Source organism: Rhamphochromis longiceps, linkage group LG10 (genome assembly GCF_057381845.1).
Source record: "Rhamphochromis longiceps isolate RC_006_pf linkage group LG10, R_longiceps_female_GT1.1, whole genome shotgun sequence".
Lineage (NCBI taxonomy): Eukaryota > Metazoa > Chordata > Actinopteri > Cichliformes > Cichlidae > Rhamphochromis > Rhamphochromis longiceps.
Window position 1 is genome coordinate 35,162,448 of NC_140566.1, and position 23,506 is coordinate 35,185,953.

Genomic DNA, 23,506 nt, shown 5'->3' on the forward strand with positions numbered 1-23,506 from the left:
AAAGTTTGAAATAGATACTTTTCTTTATTGTCACTCCATTAAACGTGGACAGCCCAAAAGGTTCATCTAGACCAGGGGTCCTCAATCCCAGTCCGCGAGGGCCGGTGTCCTGCAGGTTTTAGATCTCACCCTGGGTCAACACACCTGAATCACATGATTAGTTCATTACCAGGCCTCTGGAGAACTTCAAGACACGTTGAGAAGGCAATTTATTCTTTTAAATCAGCTGTGATGAATCAAGGACACACCTAAAACCTGCAGGGACACCGGCCCCCGTGGACTGGGATTGGGGACCCCTGATCTAGACATTTTCAGTGGGAGAAACGTTTCATCATCATCAGGTGACTTCTACAGTCTCAGCTGACTGCAGGTTTCCAACCTTATAAACAAGACATTTGCATAATGAGTGAAACCAGCACCACTGAATGAACAATGCGCAGTGAGGTCAGCTCCTTGATCATTAATATGATTTGTTTGTGTCAGGGGACCCGATCCTTGGGGTGGACCGATTTTTGGCAGAGTGTGTTTTGGGTTTAAAAGCCAATAAGACTGCTATATGTGCAATTCTTGTACAATTCTTCTCCTGACGAAGTTGTACTTTTGTATTTTCTTACTCAGTGGTATATAGCATTTGTATTTCTATTTTATTCTATTGTATATAGTATTTTATTTTATTGCATTCCAGTGTTTTCTAATTTCTGCTACATAACTTTGCACTTTTTGTCACGGCTGGCGGAGTGAGCCGTGTGGTGTGGAGGAAAAGGAGGACCCAAAATGCAGCAAACTGATGATTCGAGTGACGTTTATTTACAGAGGTGGCAGTGGCAAAAAAACAGGCAACGAAGCATGAGTAATGACAAACGGAAACCTAAACTGGGAGAAACTAAGTGACAAACCTGAGACAAAAGGGGTGCGGGGCAGAGAGACGCAGAGACAGGAACACCATAGAACGCAGAGATACACAGAAGAATGCAGACGAGCCGACAACGAACACAGACCGACACCCACTAAATATACACACACAAGGTAATCAGGTAATCACACACAGGAGGGAAGAACAGCTGAACCTAATACACATGAGGACCGGAGGACACAAGCTGAACACAATGACAACAGACCTTCAGAATAGAACAGGAAATCCAGAACATGAGCCTTCGAAGTAAAGCGGGAAACACACAGACTGATTTGCAACACAACACGGGGACATGAACAGAGCACCAAGGACAGACACAGGTAGGGCTGAATATACACCAAACTACAGGTTCAACCCTAACTAATACAAAATCAGAATAAACACAAGGCACAAAAATGAACTTCAAGGAAACACAAAACGCTGGGCCAAAATGACCCAGGACCATGACACTTTTGCTGTAACAAAACAAATTTCCCACCTGTGGGACTAATAAAGGTCATCTTATCTTATCTTAGTGCAGAAATGTTTTGAAATGATTTGTTTTTATTTTGCATGTCTCGATAAAATCTACAGCGAAGTTCATATTAAACCAGGCTGACTGCAGGTGGACACGGAAACAGGAGAAACACAGCTGCACTGTCTACCAGTTTGTGGATTTGGACATGAAAAACTACAGCTGGGCACACTGTTCTTAAACGTAACAGCAACAACAAGAAGTATCTATCGGCCTGATGTCCTGAGGGCAGACCTCAGCCTTCACTCAGCCTTCAGGATGAGTCTGATGTTCTGGTCTCCGAGCTCATAGATAAGGCTGCTCAGAGCTCTGCAAAGAACGATAAGACACGTAGAAGCATTCTGCACCAGCACAGACACTCTTCTTGAAACTGTTTTTGAGGTAAAAAACGGTTCACAGTTGAAGAAAGGCTGAAGCTCAGCAGTGTGTTACGAGGATTCAGGGCCAAAGCTGTGTCTGTGGAGGCCGGCCTGTCTAACACAATACCAGCAGACACACCGAATGTAAGGATGTATGAGAGAAACAGACGTATTTGTTCATCTGAAGAACCAAACCATACCGATGGTGGTGGCACGCCTCAGTAACACACTCCAGAGACCTCAGTGAGAGCAGAGTGAGGAGGAGGTAACAGCTGCTGCAGTTAGAGAGGAAAAGGCTCCGTCAGAGTCAGTTAATACAGTCGACTTGGAATGAGATGGACATTTTAATAGAAGCATTTAAGAAGCTGGACCATAAATGCTTATGGATATCATAACAATCAAACACCACACTCTCAAAAATCCAGAATCGAGAACCAGGCAGCTCTGAAGTCTGGTGTGAATTCCTGATCCCAGCAGGAAGTCGGAGCTGCTCTGTTTTCCCAGGGCACCACGCTGTGGTCGCTCGTTTCTCCTGATACTTACACAGACTGAAAGCAGAGTCTGATCCCCATAGCAGAAGTGCTGCCACGTGTGTGGACAGACAGAGATGGCCCGTGTGTTTATTTGGTAGTTCAATGAAAGGCTTCAGTTAAGACGGAGGAAAAAAAATTGAGTTCAGATTTTTTCATGTTATACAATATTTGAAATTTTATAAAAAACACTAAATTTTCTGAAATATTTGTGGGTGTTTTCTTGTTTGTTTGTTTTTCCTACTGCTTGAACACTAAAGTGGCCCTCGCATGAGATAACAGTGCCAGCAGAGCCCACAGCTAATTTTTGTTTGAGACCCCCTGCTTTGGAACAACAGAGGTAAATTAGCAGTGAGTGCAGCTGTAGCCAATGTAGGCTGGAGTACTCATGCTGCTCGTGATCAGAGAGGATCTGGAGGGAAATCAGGATGTGACTGAGGTGGACAAAGATGAATCAGAATCAGAATACTTTATTGATCCCTGGGGGAAATTATTTTTTGTTACAGTGCTCCATTATAAACCAACATAAACCAACATTAAGACAAGACAGACAATACGCTAACTAAGAATAGTACAATATATATATATATATATATAAGTGGATGCATTGTACAGGGAGCCACAGGCAGGAATGATTTCCCGTGTCGTTCAGTGGTGCTTTTCCGTAATCTCAGTCTCTCACTGTGACTCCTGTGACTGACCAGCATGTCATGGAGTGGGTGGGAGGTGTTATCCAACATTGGAGTGGTTTCAGGAACTTTCTGATGATTTTATTAACAAAAGCCAGAAACAGAGCAGAGGTGTCACCAACAAGGTGCTAAAAATGCTTAAGAGGAGTGTTAGACACAGTCTTTAGGTCATCCTCTTCTCTGATGCACACCACGTAAGGAACTCTAACTTGAAACACAGGGTTTCTCACCACAGAGCTTCAGATATCTTGGTTTTTGATTAGTTTTTGTTTTTATTCTTGTTTTGCTAGGGAGACACTGACGAGGTGACCAGAGGTTCAAGCAGCCCGGGAAACAAATCAGCAGCACAACCTGCTCAATGAGAGAAGATAAGTCTGTGTTTAAGGAATCGATGGAGAAGTAGCGCCATCTGCTGGTGGCTAAGCAGATTGCATGCAGCAGTTGTACTCCGTTCCACAGAGACGGTGCATGAATCTGTGACACCTCCAGAGCCAACAATGAACTGAAGCCGGTTTTGTCTGAAGAAGGCTTTCTCTTTGGTAAATGGACTGATTCTTCATACAAGCACCTTTTCCACGCTTTCTATCTAACATTCACATTCTGATGGATGCATCAGAGAGACACTTGGCGTTAGCATCTTGCTTAAGGATATCTGACATGCAGACTGGAGCAGACAGGGGTCGTAACACCAATGACCTGCTCGACCTCCTAAACTACAGCCACCCCATTGTTAACCATTCCTCACCGTTGGTCTCGTGACCGTGGTCGGGAGACACAAGGGGAGATAAATGTGTTAGCCATTACTGCATATAAGGTGGGCATAGTTTTAACTAGTGCACCAGTGACAAAGAAAACATTAGCTCAACTACGGTGTACATACATGTACAAAATAAAGCATTTCAAGTGCCGTAAAGTAGGAAAGAAATTACACAATTGTAACTATTACATGGTGACCGGGAATAACTAACTTATGGACAAGTGCATGTAGATAGCCCCTTAGGTTTTTCAGTTACTTTTTTTTTCTTATATCAACACTCACACAATTAAAAAAAGATACAGCCCTCTTAAACCATTGTAGCTAAGACTGTAGGAGAATGAAATGATTTAAAACTCGAACTGAATCTTCAGTCCTACTTGGAATTGTCCATAGTAGATAAATCGAGCTAAGTGACCCACACACCATACCGGTCTGGTGCTCTGCGCCGACAAGTTGGTCGTTGAAACTGCTGGCCCAGAAGGCCTGGCTCAGCCACCGCACCCTCACCATTCTCATGGTCTACATGGAAAGGGGACAATGGGACAAGCACAACCGGAGCGGGATCGGCTGCAACTGAGATGGATGGCTGAGAGAAGCTGGGGCCATTGCCAGCTGCAGTGGAGAGCAGACTGTGCAGACCCAGATCACGGTCTGCTGGGTGATCCTCTAAAGTTGGCGGTGGGACCGCCGTAGGTGACCAATGATGAGCTTGATCCAGGACCCAGGTATTGTCCAGGGGCTCACGGCAGCGATAATGCTCTAGGTCGTCATGGTGGACAACTTTCACTTTAGACCTTGGGTTCTTTAGACCTCAGGATCCGATAAACTAGGTCATCCAAATGCCCCAGGACAATGAATGGTCCTTCATACGATGGAAGAAACCTTTTGACATTGTTCTTGAGGTGACGTGTTCCTTTGATGAGATACGACACAGGATCTCCAATCTTGTAATGTGTGTGGCAACATTTATTGTCATATTGTCTCTTTGCGTGCGTGACTGACTCAAGCAAGGCTTCCCTGGTGATGAGGTGGCCCAGCTCTAGCCGCTTGTGCATCTGTTGCACATACTCTAGAGCTGAGGGTTGGTTGTCTGGATCGGGAGGTAAAGCTGCGAAAAGGTCCACTGGCTCATTCAGTTCTTGGCCGAACATCATGAAGTTTGGGGTGAAACCTGTACCACTGTGCTTGGTCGCCCTGTAGGCCATAACAGCGTACGGGATCATCAGGTCCCAGTCCCAATGGCAACGTTCTGCTGTGGAGGCCAGGATCTTTTGGGAAAGTGGCATTGAAACATTCAACCTGGCCATCTGACTGGGGTCGGAATGGCGTTGTGTGAGTCTTGTCTATACCAAACAAACTGCACACCCCCTGGAACTCGAATTCGAAATTGCGTCCCTGGTCACTGTGCAGTGCTTGAGGTATCCCATAGCAGCACACCCACTGAGAATCAAAGACCTCAGCGACAGTCGCAGCCCGTTCACCTGGGATAGGAAAGGCTTAAGTCTACTTTGTAAAGTAGTCTTGTATCTCAAGCACATATCGGTTTCTGCGCTCCGTCTCATTCAGTGGTCCCATAATGTCCAGTGCAATGCACTCATTTTGGGCTTCGACCCAGACAGTTCCCATCTGAGCTTGTGGTGTCTTCTGGGGTCGGGCTCTGGACTGACAGCTTGTACAAGTACGGCACCAGAGTCCGACGTCTTCCCTCATGTGATACCAATAGAATCGGGTTCTTGTCTGGCCACAGTCCTTTCGACACCAAAATGTCTGCCCACTGGCCCTTCGTGCATCTGGCTCATCACCTCTGGATGTAGTGTTAAATTCCGGTTCTTTTGGCTTCTTTAGGACCAAGAAAGACACGGCTCAAGAGTGGTCTTTTACTTTAAAAATGATCTTTAATTTACATATTCCGGAATATGGAGACCTGAACACAAAACACACAACCCCAGGTCTGAAGCACAAACGGAAGCCTAGGTGTTTATATTCTTGCTCTCTACGTCACACCACACTTTAAGTTTCGATCCAACAGCCGAGTTGGTTTCACTTTCTAGCTGCAAAAGCATGTAATTTCCTGTCAGCCTGCAACCTAGTTTTACACTGAAGTCTGGGCCTCTCATAAAACACACTAATCAGCATTCAGATTATATATTTTATTTCCTAATAGACCCCCTCTTTAACTAATTCTATTAGTTAATCTAATTAACTGACTCCCTCAAAAACTACTGTTTACTAACAACAGATATAATTAGCTTTTCCTGGTCAAAGGGCCTACTTACGTTTATCATTTAAAAGCACCACTGTGGGGATTCCACAGCTGAATTATCTGGTGCCTGAGTCTAACTCCGCTGATCAATACAGGGATAAATCCCTAAACCAAATATCCTAACCTAATATCTCTTTTCTTCGCTGACGTCACCTTCAACAAGCACAACACATCAACTTAAAATACTCCCCAGGATTAATCACAATAAATTTTGTCAAATATCCCCAAACGTTACTTTTATTTATCCCAAATTACCAAAAATTATCATGGACATGTCACCTGAAATCTACTTAACAGATTTTATAATTTAGTTCCCCCACTTCTGAGCCAATTTGACGGTCACGATCATCAACTCAGCGGACAAATAATTTAGAATTCATCCAATATGCACAAATTTTGAACAGGCTTGTGCTTACCTTTAAATCTTTTAGACCGGTCTGTTGTCCGCCTCATATCAGATCGTACCTTAAGCTCCGAATTAGACCCCTCAGCCGCAAAAGAATCCGGGTCACTTTCATCTAGTTTCACTTTCTGGCTGCAGGTCCTATTTTCTCTGCAAAAGCATGTAGTTTCCTGTCAGTACTTTTTGGCACAGACTGTACTCAGAGTTGGGCCTCTCCTAGAACAATCTAATCAGCAAATAAGCATTCAGATCATATATTTAAATCCCAACATGAGGCAGACAGAAATTAGCAGAGACACCTGGGATACTGAAGGGATGAGGCTTTAATAACGGTACTGCACATTCTGATACACACTGCATAGGCTGTGGCCCGTTAGAATGCTGAACCCCGAATTGTATTTACACTGTAATATGGTGAAATCTTGTTCATTTTTCTGCAAATTTATCATGAAATTGCATAGTAGTTAAAATTACTTACATTGTTTCTTTGTTTTCTATAGCAACCTGACATGTTGCCCTCTTATTTTAGTGTACATACTTTTAAGTATTTGTTGGTAAATATAACTAAATTGTTCTTTCAAATAAATTAAATTAAAATTCCAGTTAATTATGCCCTAGTCCAAGTGTTGCCCAAGCTTCCTCTCCATCAGAGGAGTGGCGGTCAGAGCTGATTTTCCAGTTCACATAGCACCACCTGTCATATTCCCACCTGTACTGATGGGCCCATAGGACCCAAAATGTTGGGTAAATGTTCACTATACTTTTTAATGTATGTGTATTTGTATGTACTAAACTAAAGTATCAGCTTCATTCACAAAAGTTGATTCTGTTCATCTGGTTGTTTTCAGTGGGAGAAACTTTCCGTCATTCATCCAAGTGACTTCTTCAGTCTCAGCTGACTGCAGGTTTCCCCAGTCTTATAAGCATTACATTTACATAATTACTGAAACTCGCACCACTGAAGGAACAATGGGCTGGGAGGTCAGATCCTTGATCATTAATATGCAAACTCTTGTGCCTATTGATCAACAACCACTGATCAGTGGCCACGAGTACCATTCACAGAGGGTTGGGGAATAGCTGCAATCACAGCATTGTAAGATGGTGAAAGAGGTACCCTTAGGCTCCATCTTATCTTAATGACCTTGTAGTACCATATCACCCTATTAGAGCACTTCGCTCTCGCTCTGCAGGCCTACTTGTTGTTCCTAGAGTATTTAAAAGTAGAATGGGAGGCAGAGCCTTCAGTTTTCGGGCCCCTCTTCTGTGGAACCAGCTTCCAGTTTGGATTCAGGAGACAGACACTATCTCTACTTTCAAGATTAGGCTTCAAACTTTCCTTTTTGCTAAAGCATATAGTTAGGGCTGGACCAGGTGACCCTGAATCCTCCCTTAGTTATGCTGCAATAGACGTAGGCTGCCGGGGGATTCCCATGATGCATTGAGTTTTTCTTTTCCAGTCACCTTTCTCACTCACTATGTGTTAACAGACCTCTCTGCATTGAATCATATCTGTTATTAACCTCTGTCTCTCTTCCACAGCATGTCTTTATCCTGTCTTCCTTTTCTCCCCCCAACCAATCACAGCAGATGGCCCCGCCCCTCCCTGAGCCTGGTTCTGCTGGAGGTTTCTTCCTGTTAAAAGGGAGTTTTTCCTTCCCACTGTCGCCAAAGTGCTTGCTCATAGGGGGTCATATGATTGTTGGGTTTTTCTCTGTATGTATTATTGTAGGGTCTAACTAAGACAAAAACTCTGTGTGAGGCCCGGGTGGATGATAGATGATAACAAATAAGACTGTTTCTGAGTTTTACAGATGGGGTGGAGGCAAAGTCTTCTTGGGTCTTTGGTTGATTAATCAGGATATGCAGAAGAAGATTAATGGATGGAGACTAGTATTTTTACTTTACTTTGATAGTTTTTTTTATCATGTATTATAATATATTTTATACAAGCTGTGTTGTGTTATTACAGTTGTGAGCCTCAGAATATTGTTTGATAGCAACATATTTAATCAGTAAGAGCTGCAGAACTGTAAATAAGAGAGTTAGTAACAACCATGAAACCACGACGTCACACTTACACAGACCTGTTCTAAAAATTTAATTTGATTAAACAGAAATAAAGCAAAACAAATCCTGCCTTCACTGTAACCAAACAGCCTCCTCAGTGAATGTAAATTATATAACTTTTCAAATTATTGTGACTGACAGGGTTAGCACTGCTTCCTCAGAGCAAGAAGATCCCGGTTTGAATCCCACTTCCCACAGTCCAAAGACATACATATTAGGTTTCTGTTCGTCCTGCGATAGACTGATGATCTGTTGAGGGTGTACTCTGCCTCATATCGCACCAAAGCTGGGAAAGGTTACAGGCCCCTGAACCCTGAGCTGGATAAGTGGAAAGAAATAGATAGATCACCAGCCATCCATTCTGACTGCAACTAATGGAGGATTATGAAAATTATAACAAGGACAGGCTTGTATCGCTGGATTCTAAAAAACGACTGTAAAAAACAACATGTTATTCTTAAAAGGAAAAAAACAGGAGGAGAAGCTTCTAGTTAATTTAGGATAATCACTTAGTAGACAGTGTGACAGAAACATTCATTGCTTCTTTCCAAATGTACTCTAAGGGTAAATCTTAGCCCCCGCCGTGACAGCTAAAAGTTTCAGTTGACAACATAGATTATAAACAAGGATGGGTCTGATGGTCTGGTCTCTGAGACCATAAATAAGTGCACTCAGACATCTGGGGAGAATAAAAAGAAGGACGTAAAGAGCATTCTGTATGAGCAGAGACACTCTATTTGAAACTGTTTTTGAGGTGAGTAAAAGTAATGCATTGTTCACAGTTGAAGAGAGGCTGAAGCCGAGCTGCACCAGATGTAGCAGCAGGGTGTTACGAGCCTTCCCGGCTGAAGCTTTGTCTGTGGAGGCTGATCTAGCTGCCAACATAACACCTACATAGGAGCAAGTGACTCCAACAAAAGCTGACACAAACAGAAAGCAAGTGTAAGCTTTGTCATACTCATGAGATACAGGTGTGAGAAACATGAGAAATGTATTACAAACATATCTTTTCAACTGCAGACGCTGCAGCTCTTCAAATGGAAATTCTAACAGCAGCAGAACTCGAATGAGAATATTCAGTGAACAAAAGATCCAAATCGTAATAATGGACACCTCTGTGTTTCTGATGGTGATGATAGTAGCGTGCCTGAGTGGGTAACACACAGCTACATATCGCTCCAGAGACATCAGCACCAGAGTGAGAGGAGAGATTTCATTGGTGAGATTAGCAAACATGACAAGAATACCACAGACAGGATAAGGTAACGTTATTCTACAAATAGACATCATGTATAGTATCTGGCTCACTGCCATCTGTAGCGTGTCTGCAAGAATGAGGTTATACAGGAGAATGTAACGGCAGGTTTCACGAAACACTGATTTACTCCTCAAGGTGAACAACATGATCACATTAATGCAGAAGAAAACACAGCATGGTAATGTAGTCAGGGAGGAGAGCAAACCTCTTTCTAGGTCATGCAGTCCAACAGAGATGTTGGTCTGAGATATATCAGACATATCAAAAGAAACATTGATATCATTAGACAAGAAGAATGCAATAAGTTTCTATTCTTATAAATTCTGGTTTAAAACTCCAGTTGTTTACCTGTGCAGGTAATTATCAGGCTTTAGTCTGTGCTTGGTCCTATGGAGGGCTGGTCTGCCAGCTTTGCCTGCATTTGAATGTCATATATATCATTTCCTTTACAACACAGAGTCATGTGACACAGTTATTTGTCAGCATGGTAAGCAGGCCAGTAACAGATGATGTAATCGAATTTATCACACTGACTGATTGGTTCACACAGTCTCTCCACATGTGAACATGGCCTCTCAGTGCCACACCAACACGTTCTCACTCCCATCTCGTGTGACGCATCGTCAGGCTCCCTCTGCGTCACTTATCGACGCGCAGGGTACCCCCCTCGCGTCGAGAAGTGACGTGCAGGGTCCTCTCATTGATTACTGTAGAGCTCCCTAAACGTTGCTTATTGACGACAACAGATTGCCGCGGAAGAGCCTGTTGTCCGTATATTTATATATTTCCGAAATCACATTGTAGTGACGTATACTGAACACAGTAAATTATATAATGTACCTAATGTAATGTAAGCTACCTGTTAAGTTAGATAATGTATTTCACTAGCTGATTCAGCTCAGAAACCTTTGAACAAAAACCAATCGGGAGCTATGAGAATCTGGCGTGTTGTTTTTACTTCTCCTGTTGTTCTTTACAGTGTGTTATAAGTGTTGAATGCTTTGAGCTAAACGATGCCGATGCTAGATGCGATGCTAGCTGCTAATAGCTGTTAGCCACCCCACCCCACTGAAGCCATATTCCGATCGGGGAGGTATTCAAGTAGAAGCAATAGCTCTGTTTATATTAGAATGGTTATGTCTTAATAGATATGAGCATATTTCAAGTTTAATAGTATTTGCACTGAAGTAAGTTACATTTGCTTGTAAGCCTAAAGGATGAATGTCGCTTTCATTGCTATGACTGTTTACATTACTGTTTAAGCTGCTGATGTTCTTTGTTGTGATATAATTTTGATAAAATTGTTGATACTGGTACAAACAATCAAATCAAATCAAATCACTTTTATTGTCACATCACATGTGCAGGCACACTGGCACAGCACATGCGAGTGAAATTCTTGTGTGCGAGCCCCACAAGCAACAGAGATGTGCAAACACAACAACACAAACGAGCAAAATACAAGAATGGCCAACCTGAAACTAATAAATATATGTACAATATATAATAGTGTATGCATTTCTGGATGTGTATACTAAATATTTTCCTACGCGCGTGTGTGTGTGTGTGTGTGTGTGTGTGTGTGTGTGTGTGTGTGTGTGTGTGTGTGTGTGTATACACATTTTTACAAATTAAATAGTAAAAAAATAAAATAAATAATAATAATAATAATAATAATAATAAAATATATAAAATATACAGAGTTGAATATGTGCAAAACAGTGGCATTACTGTACAGTATGGAGTGCATAATGTTGAAGTTCCAGTAGTGAAGCTGAGGTGTCTATGACGTGTTCAGCAGTCTGATGGCCTGGTGGAAGAAGCTGTCTCTCAGTCTGCTGGTACAGGACCGGATGCTGCAGAACCTCCTTCCTGATGGAAGCAGTCTGAACAGTTTATGGCTGGGGTGACTGGAGTCCTTGATGATCCTCCCCGCTTTCCTCAGGCACCGCTTCCTGTAGATGTCTTGGAGGGAGGGAAGCTCACCTCCAATTATCCGTTCAGAGCACCGCACTACTCGCTAGAGAGCTTTGCAGTTGTAGGCGGTGCTGTTGCCATACCAGGTGGTGATGCATCCAGTGAGGATGCTCTCAATGGCACAGTGATAGAAGGTCCTGAGGATGCGGGGGCTCATGCCGAATCTTTTCAGTCTCCTGAGAAAGAAGAGGCGCTGCTGCGCCTTCTTCACTGTTTTGTTTGTGTGTACTGACCACGTAAGATCCTCAGCCAGATGTACGCCAAGGAACCGGAAGCTGCTCACTCTCTCCACAGCAGCGCCGTTGATGGTGATGGGGGTGTGTACTTCTCTGCACCTCCGGAAGTCCACTATCAACTCCTTTGTCTTTGCGACGTTGAGGGTGAGATGGTTGTCTTGACACCAGTGGGTCAGGGCGCTGACCTCCTCCCCAAGTTACTGTAACTCGTGTAACTTGGTAAAGCTAAAGGGAATGCCATTTGTGATTAATGCATTTGGAAAAGAAGTTAATGAGCTCATGTTAAGAACACAAAATGGGAAAAGAAATTGATTGTTCTGCACTGTTTGTGTAGATTGGTTTTTTTGAATACTAGAAGGATTCTGGAGAACCACTGACAGCGAGAACAGCCCAAATGAGATCCTGGATGATCGTGAAATGGTGTGGCCAGCCATGCGATCGGATTGTGGGATTTGCCTGAGAAACTGATTCGAGCAACCCTGGATTTCAGATAAGCCCTATGCACTACTTTTCCTACCCGGATAATAGGGTTTGCACACTGACAATTCCCCTACAGTACACCTGTTTGGGTTTTCAACGACTTGAAAGGACAATTCAGACTGGACAATTCAAACTTCACAACAGGAACACTTTAATCTGTTTCATTCATTCCAAAGAACTCTGATACTGTTCAGTATAAATCTTCCATTTAAATGTCTTTATTTTGTTTTGTTTTACCTGTATTCACCTTTAAAATGCACTATTAGTGTGCCATTTGGGTTATAGAGATTGAAAATGTGACGTCATTCAAGGGGAAAACCGCAAAGGATTGTGTGAACTCGTGGCAAGAGCTACTAGCGCACACAGGCTTTCAATTGAAATCAGTTACACAGCGATAAAAAGAAACCAAAAATGGCAAGAAGCTGTTGTATTATTAACTGCACAAGCCGGGCGAGCAACAGCCACGTGAAGCCGACGGGTAAAGCGATTGGTTTTTATCGGATTCCGGCGTGGAGCAGAAATTGTCCAAGCCATGTCTCCGAAGTCAAGAAGAGGCGACGGATGGCCTGGATTGCTGCTATCCGAAGACCTAATATAACGTTCGAAAACACTCCACCTCACATGTTAGTCTGCTCCAAGCATTTCCACAAAGGTAAGTGTTTTGTAGTAGTTAATACGCCTTATATGGCGCTGAACAGAAATCATCGCGCTATGCTCCTTTGATCATAAAATGATCTTGTCTTTGTCTGTATGCATGTGTGTTTTTCAGCACCTGTCACTACGGAAACTACAGCTGAGATCCAACCACAGCAGATAACTCCACAGCACGAGGATGAAGATCTGCAGGACTGTAAAATGTGTTCTCTAAGGTGTGTTTTGTTTTGTAATGTGTTTTGTTGTGCAGCTGTTTTTTTTATACAAATCAGCAAATAATGCACAACGGTATACTATTTTGCCTTTGTCCTGTAAGCTTCAATAGTAACATGTAACACTGTTGTCAGTTATAAATAAAGACAGTCCTGATGAAAGACTTGTGCAACACTTACTTTATTTGTATTGGTTCTGACACTGTATATCAGTACAAACTGAAAAGAAAGAGATTGCGTCGGCCCATTCTGGACATAAAGAGATAATTTACAGCACAGCTGTAAAGTGCAGTGGTGCAAATCGGCAAATATTTACAACAAAGTATGACTGTTGTGACAGACATTTATAGCAATGTAAACATCTTATAATTCACTGTGAGTGACAGAACAACAGGTAACACAAACCATAGAGTGCAGAGTACAGGAAGATGGGTCCACCTTAAAGTGACACTAAACATGAAATCACAATAAAGTCCTTCAATATAAGAGTTGTCTCTGAACGGGTGTAATTGAAATACTGTCTGGTTAGTTTTCTATGCAAGCTTTTTTCTTTCGTTTTTTTTTTTTTTGTCACGGTAACATCCATGGAATGTGGCCCTTGTGAAACACTGGGTTCTGGATCAGTGTAGTGATTGGCCAAGAGCTCAGGCATCACAACTTTGTAGAAGAAATCCTGAGCGACAGGCAGCATTTTAGCCCACAAGTCTACATCTGGCATCACACGTGTAATAACACAAGCTTCTGTTGTCCACACAACAAAGTCACAAAAGTGTGACTTTGTAACAAAGATCTGGGTTTGGACCTGCTTGTAGTAGATGTGTGTCTGTTTCAACTCCACCCTTCCATCTGTTAACCTCAGACAAAACCTGTCATCTTCACAGGCCTGCAGGAGGTTGTTGTTGCGGTGTTTATACGGGCACTTGATTTCCACACATCCTTTACCACAACATTCACATTTTACGAGGGCATCAGGGGTGGCACCCAATTCTGGGAATGAGGGGTTGATTATGAAACCACACTTATCCACTTTAAGTTCTTTATGCCGCACCTTTCTCTGTGAGGTGTACCACTCTCGTGTTGTGTTTTCACTGTCTCTTCCCCACTTGAATTGTTGCGGTTCATGGTCGGAGAGCTGATGTGAAAGTTTTTGTGGGTAGCACACTTTCTTGACAGTTGACAATGCAGGAGTGGCAATGGAGGTGGACACAACTGCATGTATGTTTGATGCAGTTATTCTTCCTGCTCGTGCTGTGCCAAAGATCACATTTGTGCTGCTCCCTGGTTTTCTCTTCCAGTGCCTCTGCCTCGGCCTTTGAGACAACAACACTGTGCTTCAGACGATCGCAGTGCTACAGAAGGACAGATAGCTGACAGCCCTTCATCTGTGGGTCATAGATGCGTAGCAGTGATTTGGGGAGGACACGAGGCTGGACAGGGTCAGCATATTGGTGGCAGAAGTCCTCCATAACGGTGCATAGGCCTGACCGGTTTTCATGCATTAGATCTGTGAGAGGCTTTAAATTGGCCAGTGTATGCACTTGTAGCGAACTGCCACCAGTGCGAGTCCAGATTTTGGCGTTTGGAGAATAGTCACTTTGTCCAGCACTAAAGGATTGGTCAAGTGCCCTTTTTCTTGCTGCACTTGTGGTGTAGTCAATTGTGTGTCCAGGTACTCCTTGCACTCTGTTGATGTTGGAGGGCATTATCCAGTAAGTGTGGACATCTGTTGGTGTGATATTCCCTCGTAGGCGCACAGTTGTGTCAACTTTGTAAAGGAGAGCCGCCACATGCACACACTTCTCTGCCACACCTGCCATGCATGTGCAATGTGCACTTTCAAAGTCCCCATTTGATTGCAGAATAACCCAGGGCTGAAGAGGCTTCTGGCTGAGGCTGAGTGATTTACCTGAAACAGTCAGTGCAGAAAAACGTGTTTGTGAGGACAGAATGTACAGTAAATATTCAGATTGTCCTGGTACAATATTGCATTTTTCTTCTGTTATTACCATGGTACATAGACAAAAACATATACTTTTATTCACAGGATATATGACAGATTTTTGTATCACTAATTGCCCTGTACAATTACAACATACAATATTATTGTCACTGCTATATTTCTGTAATGCGAACCAGAAATTATTTCCACTACTAATTAATTACCGTTGAGCTCAAAGGTTATATTAATAAATGGTTAACAAATGTGTATTTATGAAGACGATTTGTGAGACTGGTAAACTTACCTTTGTTCGTACGATGGTCTTGTGTTCTACCCGGTGCATTTCAAGGTCCTGTACCCATCCGTCGGTAAACTGTACCTGGGCTTGTTGCAGTGACCTGAAGTTACTAAAAACTTCATGAGTGTATGCACTCACTCCAAGAACCATGTAATTATAAATCTGAGCGTGGTGAAAGTTGGGCAGCACGCTGACGTCCTTTGTCCACTCTGTGTGCTCGTACGGGTCTGACCCTTTCACTGTCTTTGTACAGTCCGGCATTGTTCTCCTTCATTTTGTACATTCCTATTTCGTGGAACAAAGAAAAACCGAGAAGGTATTGGAACCGACAATGAACTTCTTGCGGTGCTGCAAATGCGTGCATTTGATGCGGCGCTTGGATTGTTTTGCCACGAGTTACCGGCATGCAGTGCGCGAAAGTCACGTGGTCTGTCAATCTCTATTGTGTTGTATATGTATATAAATGGTACTGAGGCAATAAAGGTCCCAGTTATTCACTTCCAAGCCAACTCCTTTTGTGAGTCTCCAAAACAAAACCTCCTCCTGAACCTAGTAAGATGTCTAGGGTCTCTATTTGAAGTGAGAGTGTACTGGTCCTGAGTAGAGGCGCTACAGACACTTGGTGAATGGACTCCCATTCGATGTGAGAACGTAATCCATCTGTTTGCAGAGGGAAAGTGTGATTTTTTTAAATGAACTTTTTGGGGGTGCATAACATTAGCTGGCACAATGTTAGCTTGGATTTGACCTCTGAATTCAACCTTGTCATGCGATGACTTCAGAAGATCAGGGTTGAGGTAACGCAGTATAGGATGAGATTTTATCCAGGTGCCAGTCATGCACCCTCTCTTCCTTGTGTTTTCACTTCTTTGATGAAGGAGATTTCTTCTCAGATGATAAAATATAGATATGATTCATATCTTGAATTTGAAGGTGTACACACAAATTCAAATTGGTTTCTAACGGTTCTATGATTTCTCCTCCAGCTTTATATATGAAAATGTGATTAGGCAGAATGTGCATCTCACACCTCTGGAGTACGGGTTGGCCAAGGGGAATGATTAGCTGAGTGGAAAAATATAAGTGACTGTTGAACTGGGAGTGTGGAGTGTAGATATATTTGTAGCCTCAGTATCGCTCTGCGTTGGTTGGAAAGAGTGACACAACACATGACGGGAGTGACACCTGATGATGTCCTTCATGAAAATGGCAAGTGTTTAAATCATGCTTGTTAAGCATGATGGTGTTATGGAGGTGAAAACTGTCTATATATAGCAAATGTCTATATTAGGCCCGGTGGTATGATGGAAACACTAATTCTGAAAAAAAAAAGGTTAGTCATTGGTCTGAGTCAAAGTCGAGGTATGTGACAGTTTACTTCGGCAATGACTTTAATTTTCCGATCAGCAGCAGGATCAAGAACAAGGAAGAGTTTGGCGAAAAGCTGAAATTTTATATTTGAAAATAAGTCTGGATCAGTTTAATATGAGAAGTATACATCTTGCAGAAACCCAGCAGATAATCTGAGGCTTACTTTTATTAAACCATTTCAGATTCCAGGTGAAATATTGCAAGTTACTGACTTCGTTTCTGATGACAGCATAGGTGGTACATGAGGACAGGTCTGATGGTCTGATCTCTTAGCCCATAGACTAGAGAACTCAGGCATCTGGGTAAGATAATAAAGCACAAATAAAATACATTCTGAACCCATAAAAATATTGTCATTGTTATGGTTCTTGAAAGGGCAGCGAGCAAAGGGTTATAAATAGTAGAGGAGAGACTCAGGCACAGCTGCATCATATTCAGCAGTAGAGTGTTTCGAGCTTTACGTGCTAAAGCTTTGTTTGCAGAGGCCAACCTGGCAGCTAATATCACACCGATATAAGAAAAAACGACTGCCACACCAGCTGATACAAACACTAAACATGTGAAAGCGGTGTCATATTGATCAGACCTTGTCCCGAGTAACAGAGCTATTTTAGAACAACTGTCTTTGATCTGCAGGTTTTTCAACACTTCAAATGGGAAAAAAAAGATGACTCGAGTGAGATTATTTAGTGAACTGATAATCCAAATCACAACGATAGCAGCCCCTGTGTTTCTGATGGTGATGATGGTAGGATACCTCAGTGGGTAGCACACAGCTACATATCTCTCCAGAGGCATCACCGAAAGGGTGAGAGGGGAGATCCCAGTGGTGAGATTGGCCAACAAGCTGAGACATACACATACAGGATACGGCAATTTTACTCTAAAAATAGAGAGCAGGAAAAGAACTTGACTCTGTGCCAGCTGCACAGTGTCTGCAAAAAGGAGGTTATACAGAAGAATGTAACGGGGAGTGTCACGAAACACTGGCTTACTCCTCAGTGTGAACAACATGGTCCCATTAAGGAAGAGAAAAGTAAAAGATGGAACTGTTGACAGAGTGGAAACAATAATTACCCTCAGTAGGTCCTGATACTGCACTTCAAAAGACATGTTAGTGTAAGACTGAGATACATTTGACATTGCAGAAAATTTATGACATGTAAAACAAATCTGTTGAAGTCAATGTAGCACAGAATCCCAATAATTGCTGTATTCATAAAGGAGAAAAAAACATTAAAATATCTCACAAAAGCCTGGTGGTTGATAAAAATCCCAGTCCCACAAAAAGATTTTACTGTTCCTTCTACTGGCAGTCATCAGGTCAGGATCTGTGTTTGCCCACTGTTGGCAGAGCTCTTCTACAGAGTTGGCCTGACATTGCATACAATTTATTAGTTCTGTCCTCGCAACCTTACAGTGTCATGTGACACTCAGTTGCAGTGTCACATGACACTGATCACTAATGAGCAATGTAAACATCCTTCTTTGTTTTTGCCCATCCCGTTTGGTTCTTTAGCCATCAGAATTTCTGTCTGAAGGCCAAGGAAGATGCCCAACAGATTTACTTTGGCAAGTGGATCATCACAGCCTTGGTCCATTTGATTGTACTTTGTTATTATTATTTGTTTATTTTATTTTCAGTTCTTACCACCTTACCACTGTTCTTAGTTTTTACCACCAAGCCATACGACACCTCAACCACAACACTTAAACACACACAACACAGCACTCAGAAGCTACCCTGCAGCTTCACAAGTACTCTGTTTAATCTGCACTGGTCACTTCACTTTGTCATTGATATTTATATTTAAGAAGGGGGACCGGAGGGTGTGTTCCAACTACAGGGGGATCACACTCCTCAGCCTCCCTGGGAAAGTCTATGCCAGGGTGCTGGAAAGGAGAGTTCGTCCACTAGTCGAACCTCGGATACAGGAAGAACAACGCGGTTTTCGTCCTGGTCGCGGAACACTGGACCAGCTCTTTATCCTCTCCAGGATACTTGAGGGTGCATGGGAGTTTGCCCAACCAGTCTACATGTGTTTTGTGGACTTGGAGAAGGCATTCGACCGTGTCCCTCAGGGTGTCCTGTGGGAGGTGTTGCGGGAGTATGGGGTATCTGGCCCATTGCTACGGGCCATTCGATCCCTATACAACCGTTGCAAGAGCTTGGTTCGCATTGCCGGCAATAAGTCAGACTCGTTCCCGGTGGGTGATGGGCTCCGCCAGGGCTGCCCTTTGTCTCCGGTTCTGTTCATAATTTTTATGGACAGGATTTGTAGGCGCAGCCAAGTGGCGGAGGGCTTTCGCTTTGGTGGCCTCAGAATCTCATCTCTGATTTTTGCGGATGATGTGGTTCTGTTGGCTTCATCGGGGGAGGGCCTCCAGCTCGCACTGGAACGGTTCGCAGCCGAGTGTGAAGCAGCCACATTAATCTCATCAGATTTGTGGTTTTGTTTAAATCAACTGCAGAAAATCAGTTTTCATGTCATTTTCAAATACTGCGCAAATATTTTTTTGACCATAGTTAACAACAATTGCATGTATGTGTCAGGATCTGGAGACTCGACTGGAAAATTCCATCAGGCACCTGAGTTCCTTGGTCTCCACCCCAGGGCGGAGTCATCATCCCTGCTGCAGTCCTGCACACCTGAGACTGATTCGGGGCAAACAGGTTGAGGATTTAAGGACCCCTCAGACTCTCCTTCACCTACAGTTCATCAACGACCTCTCGTTGGTATTGACTCTACGGCTTTTTACGCTCGTGCCACTTTTTCCTTGTTAACTTTGGTTTCATGCGCTTCAGATTCCCTGGACCTTCTTTGCTATCACCCTCAACCTCAGCTCTCCGTGGATCATCTTCATATTCAGGAATAATACAAGGACCCTCACCTGCCTGCTCTCCAGCCTCACTGACCACCTTGGACACAGCGGAACTTAGGTCTGCCAGCCTCTCCACTACTCCCCTGGACTATCGCTGCCTCTCCCTCAAAGCGAGGTTCACGCCGGTCACCAACGCAACCGCTCCGTTCCCGTCGAAACCTGCTAGACCCCCGTTCACCTCCACTGTCACACGGTTACATCATTAGCGACACCCTGCCTCATATTCACTTGTTGACTAAATAATAAACACTGCAAAACGTTGAGCCGTCTCTGTTGTGGTTATCTGCAATCGAGTCCGATCTAGCTATCGGCCCGTGGCCACAGTGACATTATGTCAGCATGTCATTAGGAAAAGACCCGAAAGACTGTACTTTCAACTATCAGTTTTTATATCTGGTAAATATATACTTTTTAAATGTGTGTTTTTATTGAAAGCAATTTGTCACTCTGTGTTTTGAAAATTGATATAGTGTGAAAACTATTATAGACATTATTACAAATCAAGAACAACCTGCCGTAATAGCAATCAGCAGCAAGTAACAGTAAAAGGTGCATAACAAAGAGACAACAGATTAATTATTCATTAATAATACAACAATACATCTCTCACATAAAACTGCTGTGTGGGAAATTTCAAACAACAGAGCTTCACCGTTTGCCCAGGTTATCTGCAAGTAGAAGACCCACCGAGAAATCTTTCTGGTATAACAAATAGACATCAACTTGAAAAAACAACAGGAGAGTGGAAAATGCCCCCAAACAAAAAGTTTTAATCATAACGATGACAATAAGCAGCCTGAATATTTTACATGTAATCATTAAGGTTGTATTTATGATGAGTATCTTCGTGAGCCTCTTGTAAAATTGTCTCAAAACTGGCTTCCACAGTGGCATAAACAAATAGAATTTATACAAAATATTTGACTGGAGACAGGAGGTGGAGTACAAAAATATTAAGGGTCACAGTGCTGTGGAAGACATCGTCCCTCGTCCCTGTACCAAAGACGCCACGTCCCAGTGGCCCCCAGGATTACAGGCCCGTGGCACTGACGTCCCACATCACGAAGACCCTGGAAAGGCTCATCGTGGACCAGCTGCGACCCATAGTAAGACCACATCTGGATCCCCTTCAATTTGCTTATCAGCCTCGTCTCGGAACTGAGGACGCCATCATCTACCTGCTCAATCGTGTCTACACCCATCTGGACCAGCCGGCGAGCACTGTGAGGGTCATGTTTTTGACTTTTCCAGTGCTTTCAACAGCATCAGGCCGACCCTCCTGGGTGATAAGTTAGCAGCGATGCAGGTGGATGCTTCTCTGGTGTCCTGGATTGTTGATTACCTGACAGGAAGACCACAATATGTACGTCTCCCACAGTGTGTGTCTGACAAGGTGATCAGCAACACAGGGGCACCACAGGGGACTGTCCTCTCCCCCTTCCTCTTCACCCTCTACACCACAGACTTCAGCCACTGCACAGAGACCTGCCATCTTCAGAAGTTTTCTGATGACTCTGCGGTGGTTGGATGCATCAGCAGGGATGATGAGACAGAGTACCGGGCTGTGGTCGACTCCTTTGTCACGTGGTGTGAGCAGAATCATCTGCAGCTCAACGTGGCAAAGACCAAGGAACTGATCGTGGACTTCAGGAAGACCAGGAAACACTTGACCCCTGTTTCAATCCAGGGGGTCAGTGTTGACATTGTGGATGACTGTACATACACTTTGCAGTTATTTATTTGTAAAAAATGTTTGGAATCAAGTCTGACTTTTGTTCCACTTCTCACGTGTGCACCACTTTGTGTTGGTCTTTCACCTGGAATTCCAATAACATTGATTCATGTTTGTGGCTGTAATGAGACAAAATGTGGGAAAGTTCAAGGAGGCCGAATACTTTTGCAAACCGCTGTACCTCAGAGTACACATAGATAATAAACTGGACTGGGTTAAAAACACCACTGCACATTTCAGGAAGGGCCAGAGTTGTCTCTATTTTCTGAGGCGACTGAGGTCCTTCAACATCTGCCAGAAAATGCTGGGGATTTTCTATGAGTCTGTTGTGGCCAGTGCGATCCTCTATGCTGTTGCATGCTGGGGGAGCAGGCTGAGGGTCGCAGATGCCAACAGACTCAATAAACTGATCCGTAAGGCCAGCAATGTTGTGGGGATGGAGCTGGACTCCTTCAAGGTGGTGTCGGAGAGGTGGATGCTGTCCAAGATAAAGACAATGTTGGATAACACCTCCCACCCACTCCATGACACGCTGGTCAGTCACAGGAGCACGTTCAGTGAGAGACTGAGATTACCCATGATGCACCACTGAACGACACAGGAAATCTTTCCTGCCTGTGCAACTCATCCACTTAACACACTGTATACTGCAACAGCTACACCCTTTTTGGACATGTTCTTCCCTTTTCAACCATTTATTAATAAGTGACTTTATGGATATATATGCATGTATATATGGTGCTATTCTTAGTTGTGTATTGTCTGTCTTTTTTAGAGATGGACCGATCCGATATTACGTATCGGTATCGGTGCGATACTGACCTAAATTACTGGATCGGATATCGGAGAAAAATAAAAAATGTAATCCGATCCATTAAATATCACGAAAGCACCTCGCAAAACTTGCAGCACGCCGTAACTCACTTCAGAACGTTAGCACGTCGGAGCAGTGTGCATCACGTGATAGAGCGGCTGTGGCATGCGGGGCCTGTCGGTGGTCTGGATAGCATTTGGAGCTTCGCTAGCAACCTGGCATTTCATCTCCGACAAAGTTATCCCGAGAGAAGTAAAGCAAGTGTGTAAGTCCATCTCTGAATGTTTGTAAAGCATTCCCACGTTAAGCTTAACAAGCGACTGCCTCTCCTCTCCGGCTGCTACTTCAATCATGAAACTGCTTAATGATCAGCTGATCGGCTTTTCTGTCGCGAGTCCGTGTCTCTAGTTTGTTTTTGGCCCACTTTGCACCAGAAAGAGGAAACCAGCGGCTGAACAACAGCAGCACGTTTAAGCTTGATCAGCTGTTGTTAGAATGTATTTAATATTACTTTCTACACCAGGATCTTTTTCTACGTAGCTGACGCTGGTAACTGTGCAGGGGCGGAGCTAGCAAAGTTTAGCCAGGGGGGCCGATAGGGCATGAACAGGGAAAAGGGGGCACAAAGACATACTTTTCTTTCTTATTCTCATTTAAAATGTCGAGCTTTTAATAAATAATTATCTGACACCCAAAGTTTTAATTTGATGTAAAATGAATAGAAGTCAATTACTGTATACACACTGTCTTACAGACTACCTCAACTTTTGTGTGGACACAGTCGCCCCTGCTAAGACGGTACGGTGTTATCCTAATAACAAACCGTGGGTAACACAGGAAGTCAAAGCTGTCCTCAACATGAAGAAGAAGGCTTTCAGGAGCAAAGTGAAGGAGGAGATGAAAGCAGCACAGCGGGAGGTGAAACGCTGCCTGAGGGAAGCAAAGGACACCTACAGGAGGAAGGTGGAGCAGAAGTTGGAGAGGAACGATATGAGGGAGGTCTGGAATGGTGTGAAAACCATCACAGGCCACAACACCAAGAAAAGCACAGTGGGGGGGACTGTGGAGAAGACAAACGAACTCAACAACTTCTTCAACAGGTTTGACCAGCCCACAACCCCCCCACCCTCACCCTCACCTTCACTACAGAGTCC

General features: G+C 43.5%; 2 protein-coding genes and 1 pseudogene across 2 annotated transcripts; all 3 read right to left on the reverse strand.

Annotated features, from left to right (window-relative positions):
* Positions 1–9,056: 9,056 nt before the first annotated feature.
* On the reverse strand, positions 9,057–10,016 carry LOC146661339 (odorant receptor 131-2-like). The gene has a single exon (XM_085419728.1). The coding sequence runs from the start codon at positions 10,014–10,016 to the stop codon at positions 9,057–9,059; it is 960 nt and encodes a 319-aa protein (XP_085275854.1).
* A 607-nt stretch (positions 10,017–10,623) lies between these two features.
* Positions 10,624–14,781, reverse strand: LOC146661340 (uncharacterized; annotated as a pseudogene).
* Positions 14,782–17,127: 2,346 nt separating this feature from the next.
* On the reverse strand, positions 17,128–18,066 carry LOC146661341 (odorant receptor 131-2-like). Its single transcript, XM_085419754.1, has one exon. The coding sequence runs from the start codon at positions 18,064–18,066 to the stop codon at positions 17,128–17,130; it is 939 nt and encodes a 312-aa protein (XP_085275880.1).
* Positions 18,067–23,506: the final 5,440 nt, after the last annotated feature.

Coding starts and splice junctions, on each gene's coding strand:
- LOC146661339 (XM_085419728.1), bottom strand. CDS start 10,016: ATGTCTGATATATCTCAGACCAACATCTCTGTTGGACTGCATGACCTA.
- LOC146661341 (XM_085419754.1), bottom strand. CDS start 18,066: ATGTCAAATGTATCTCAGTCTTACACTAACATGTCTTTTGAAGTGCAG.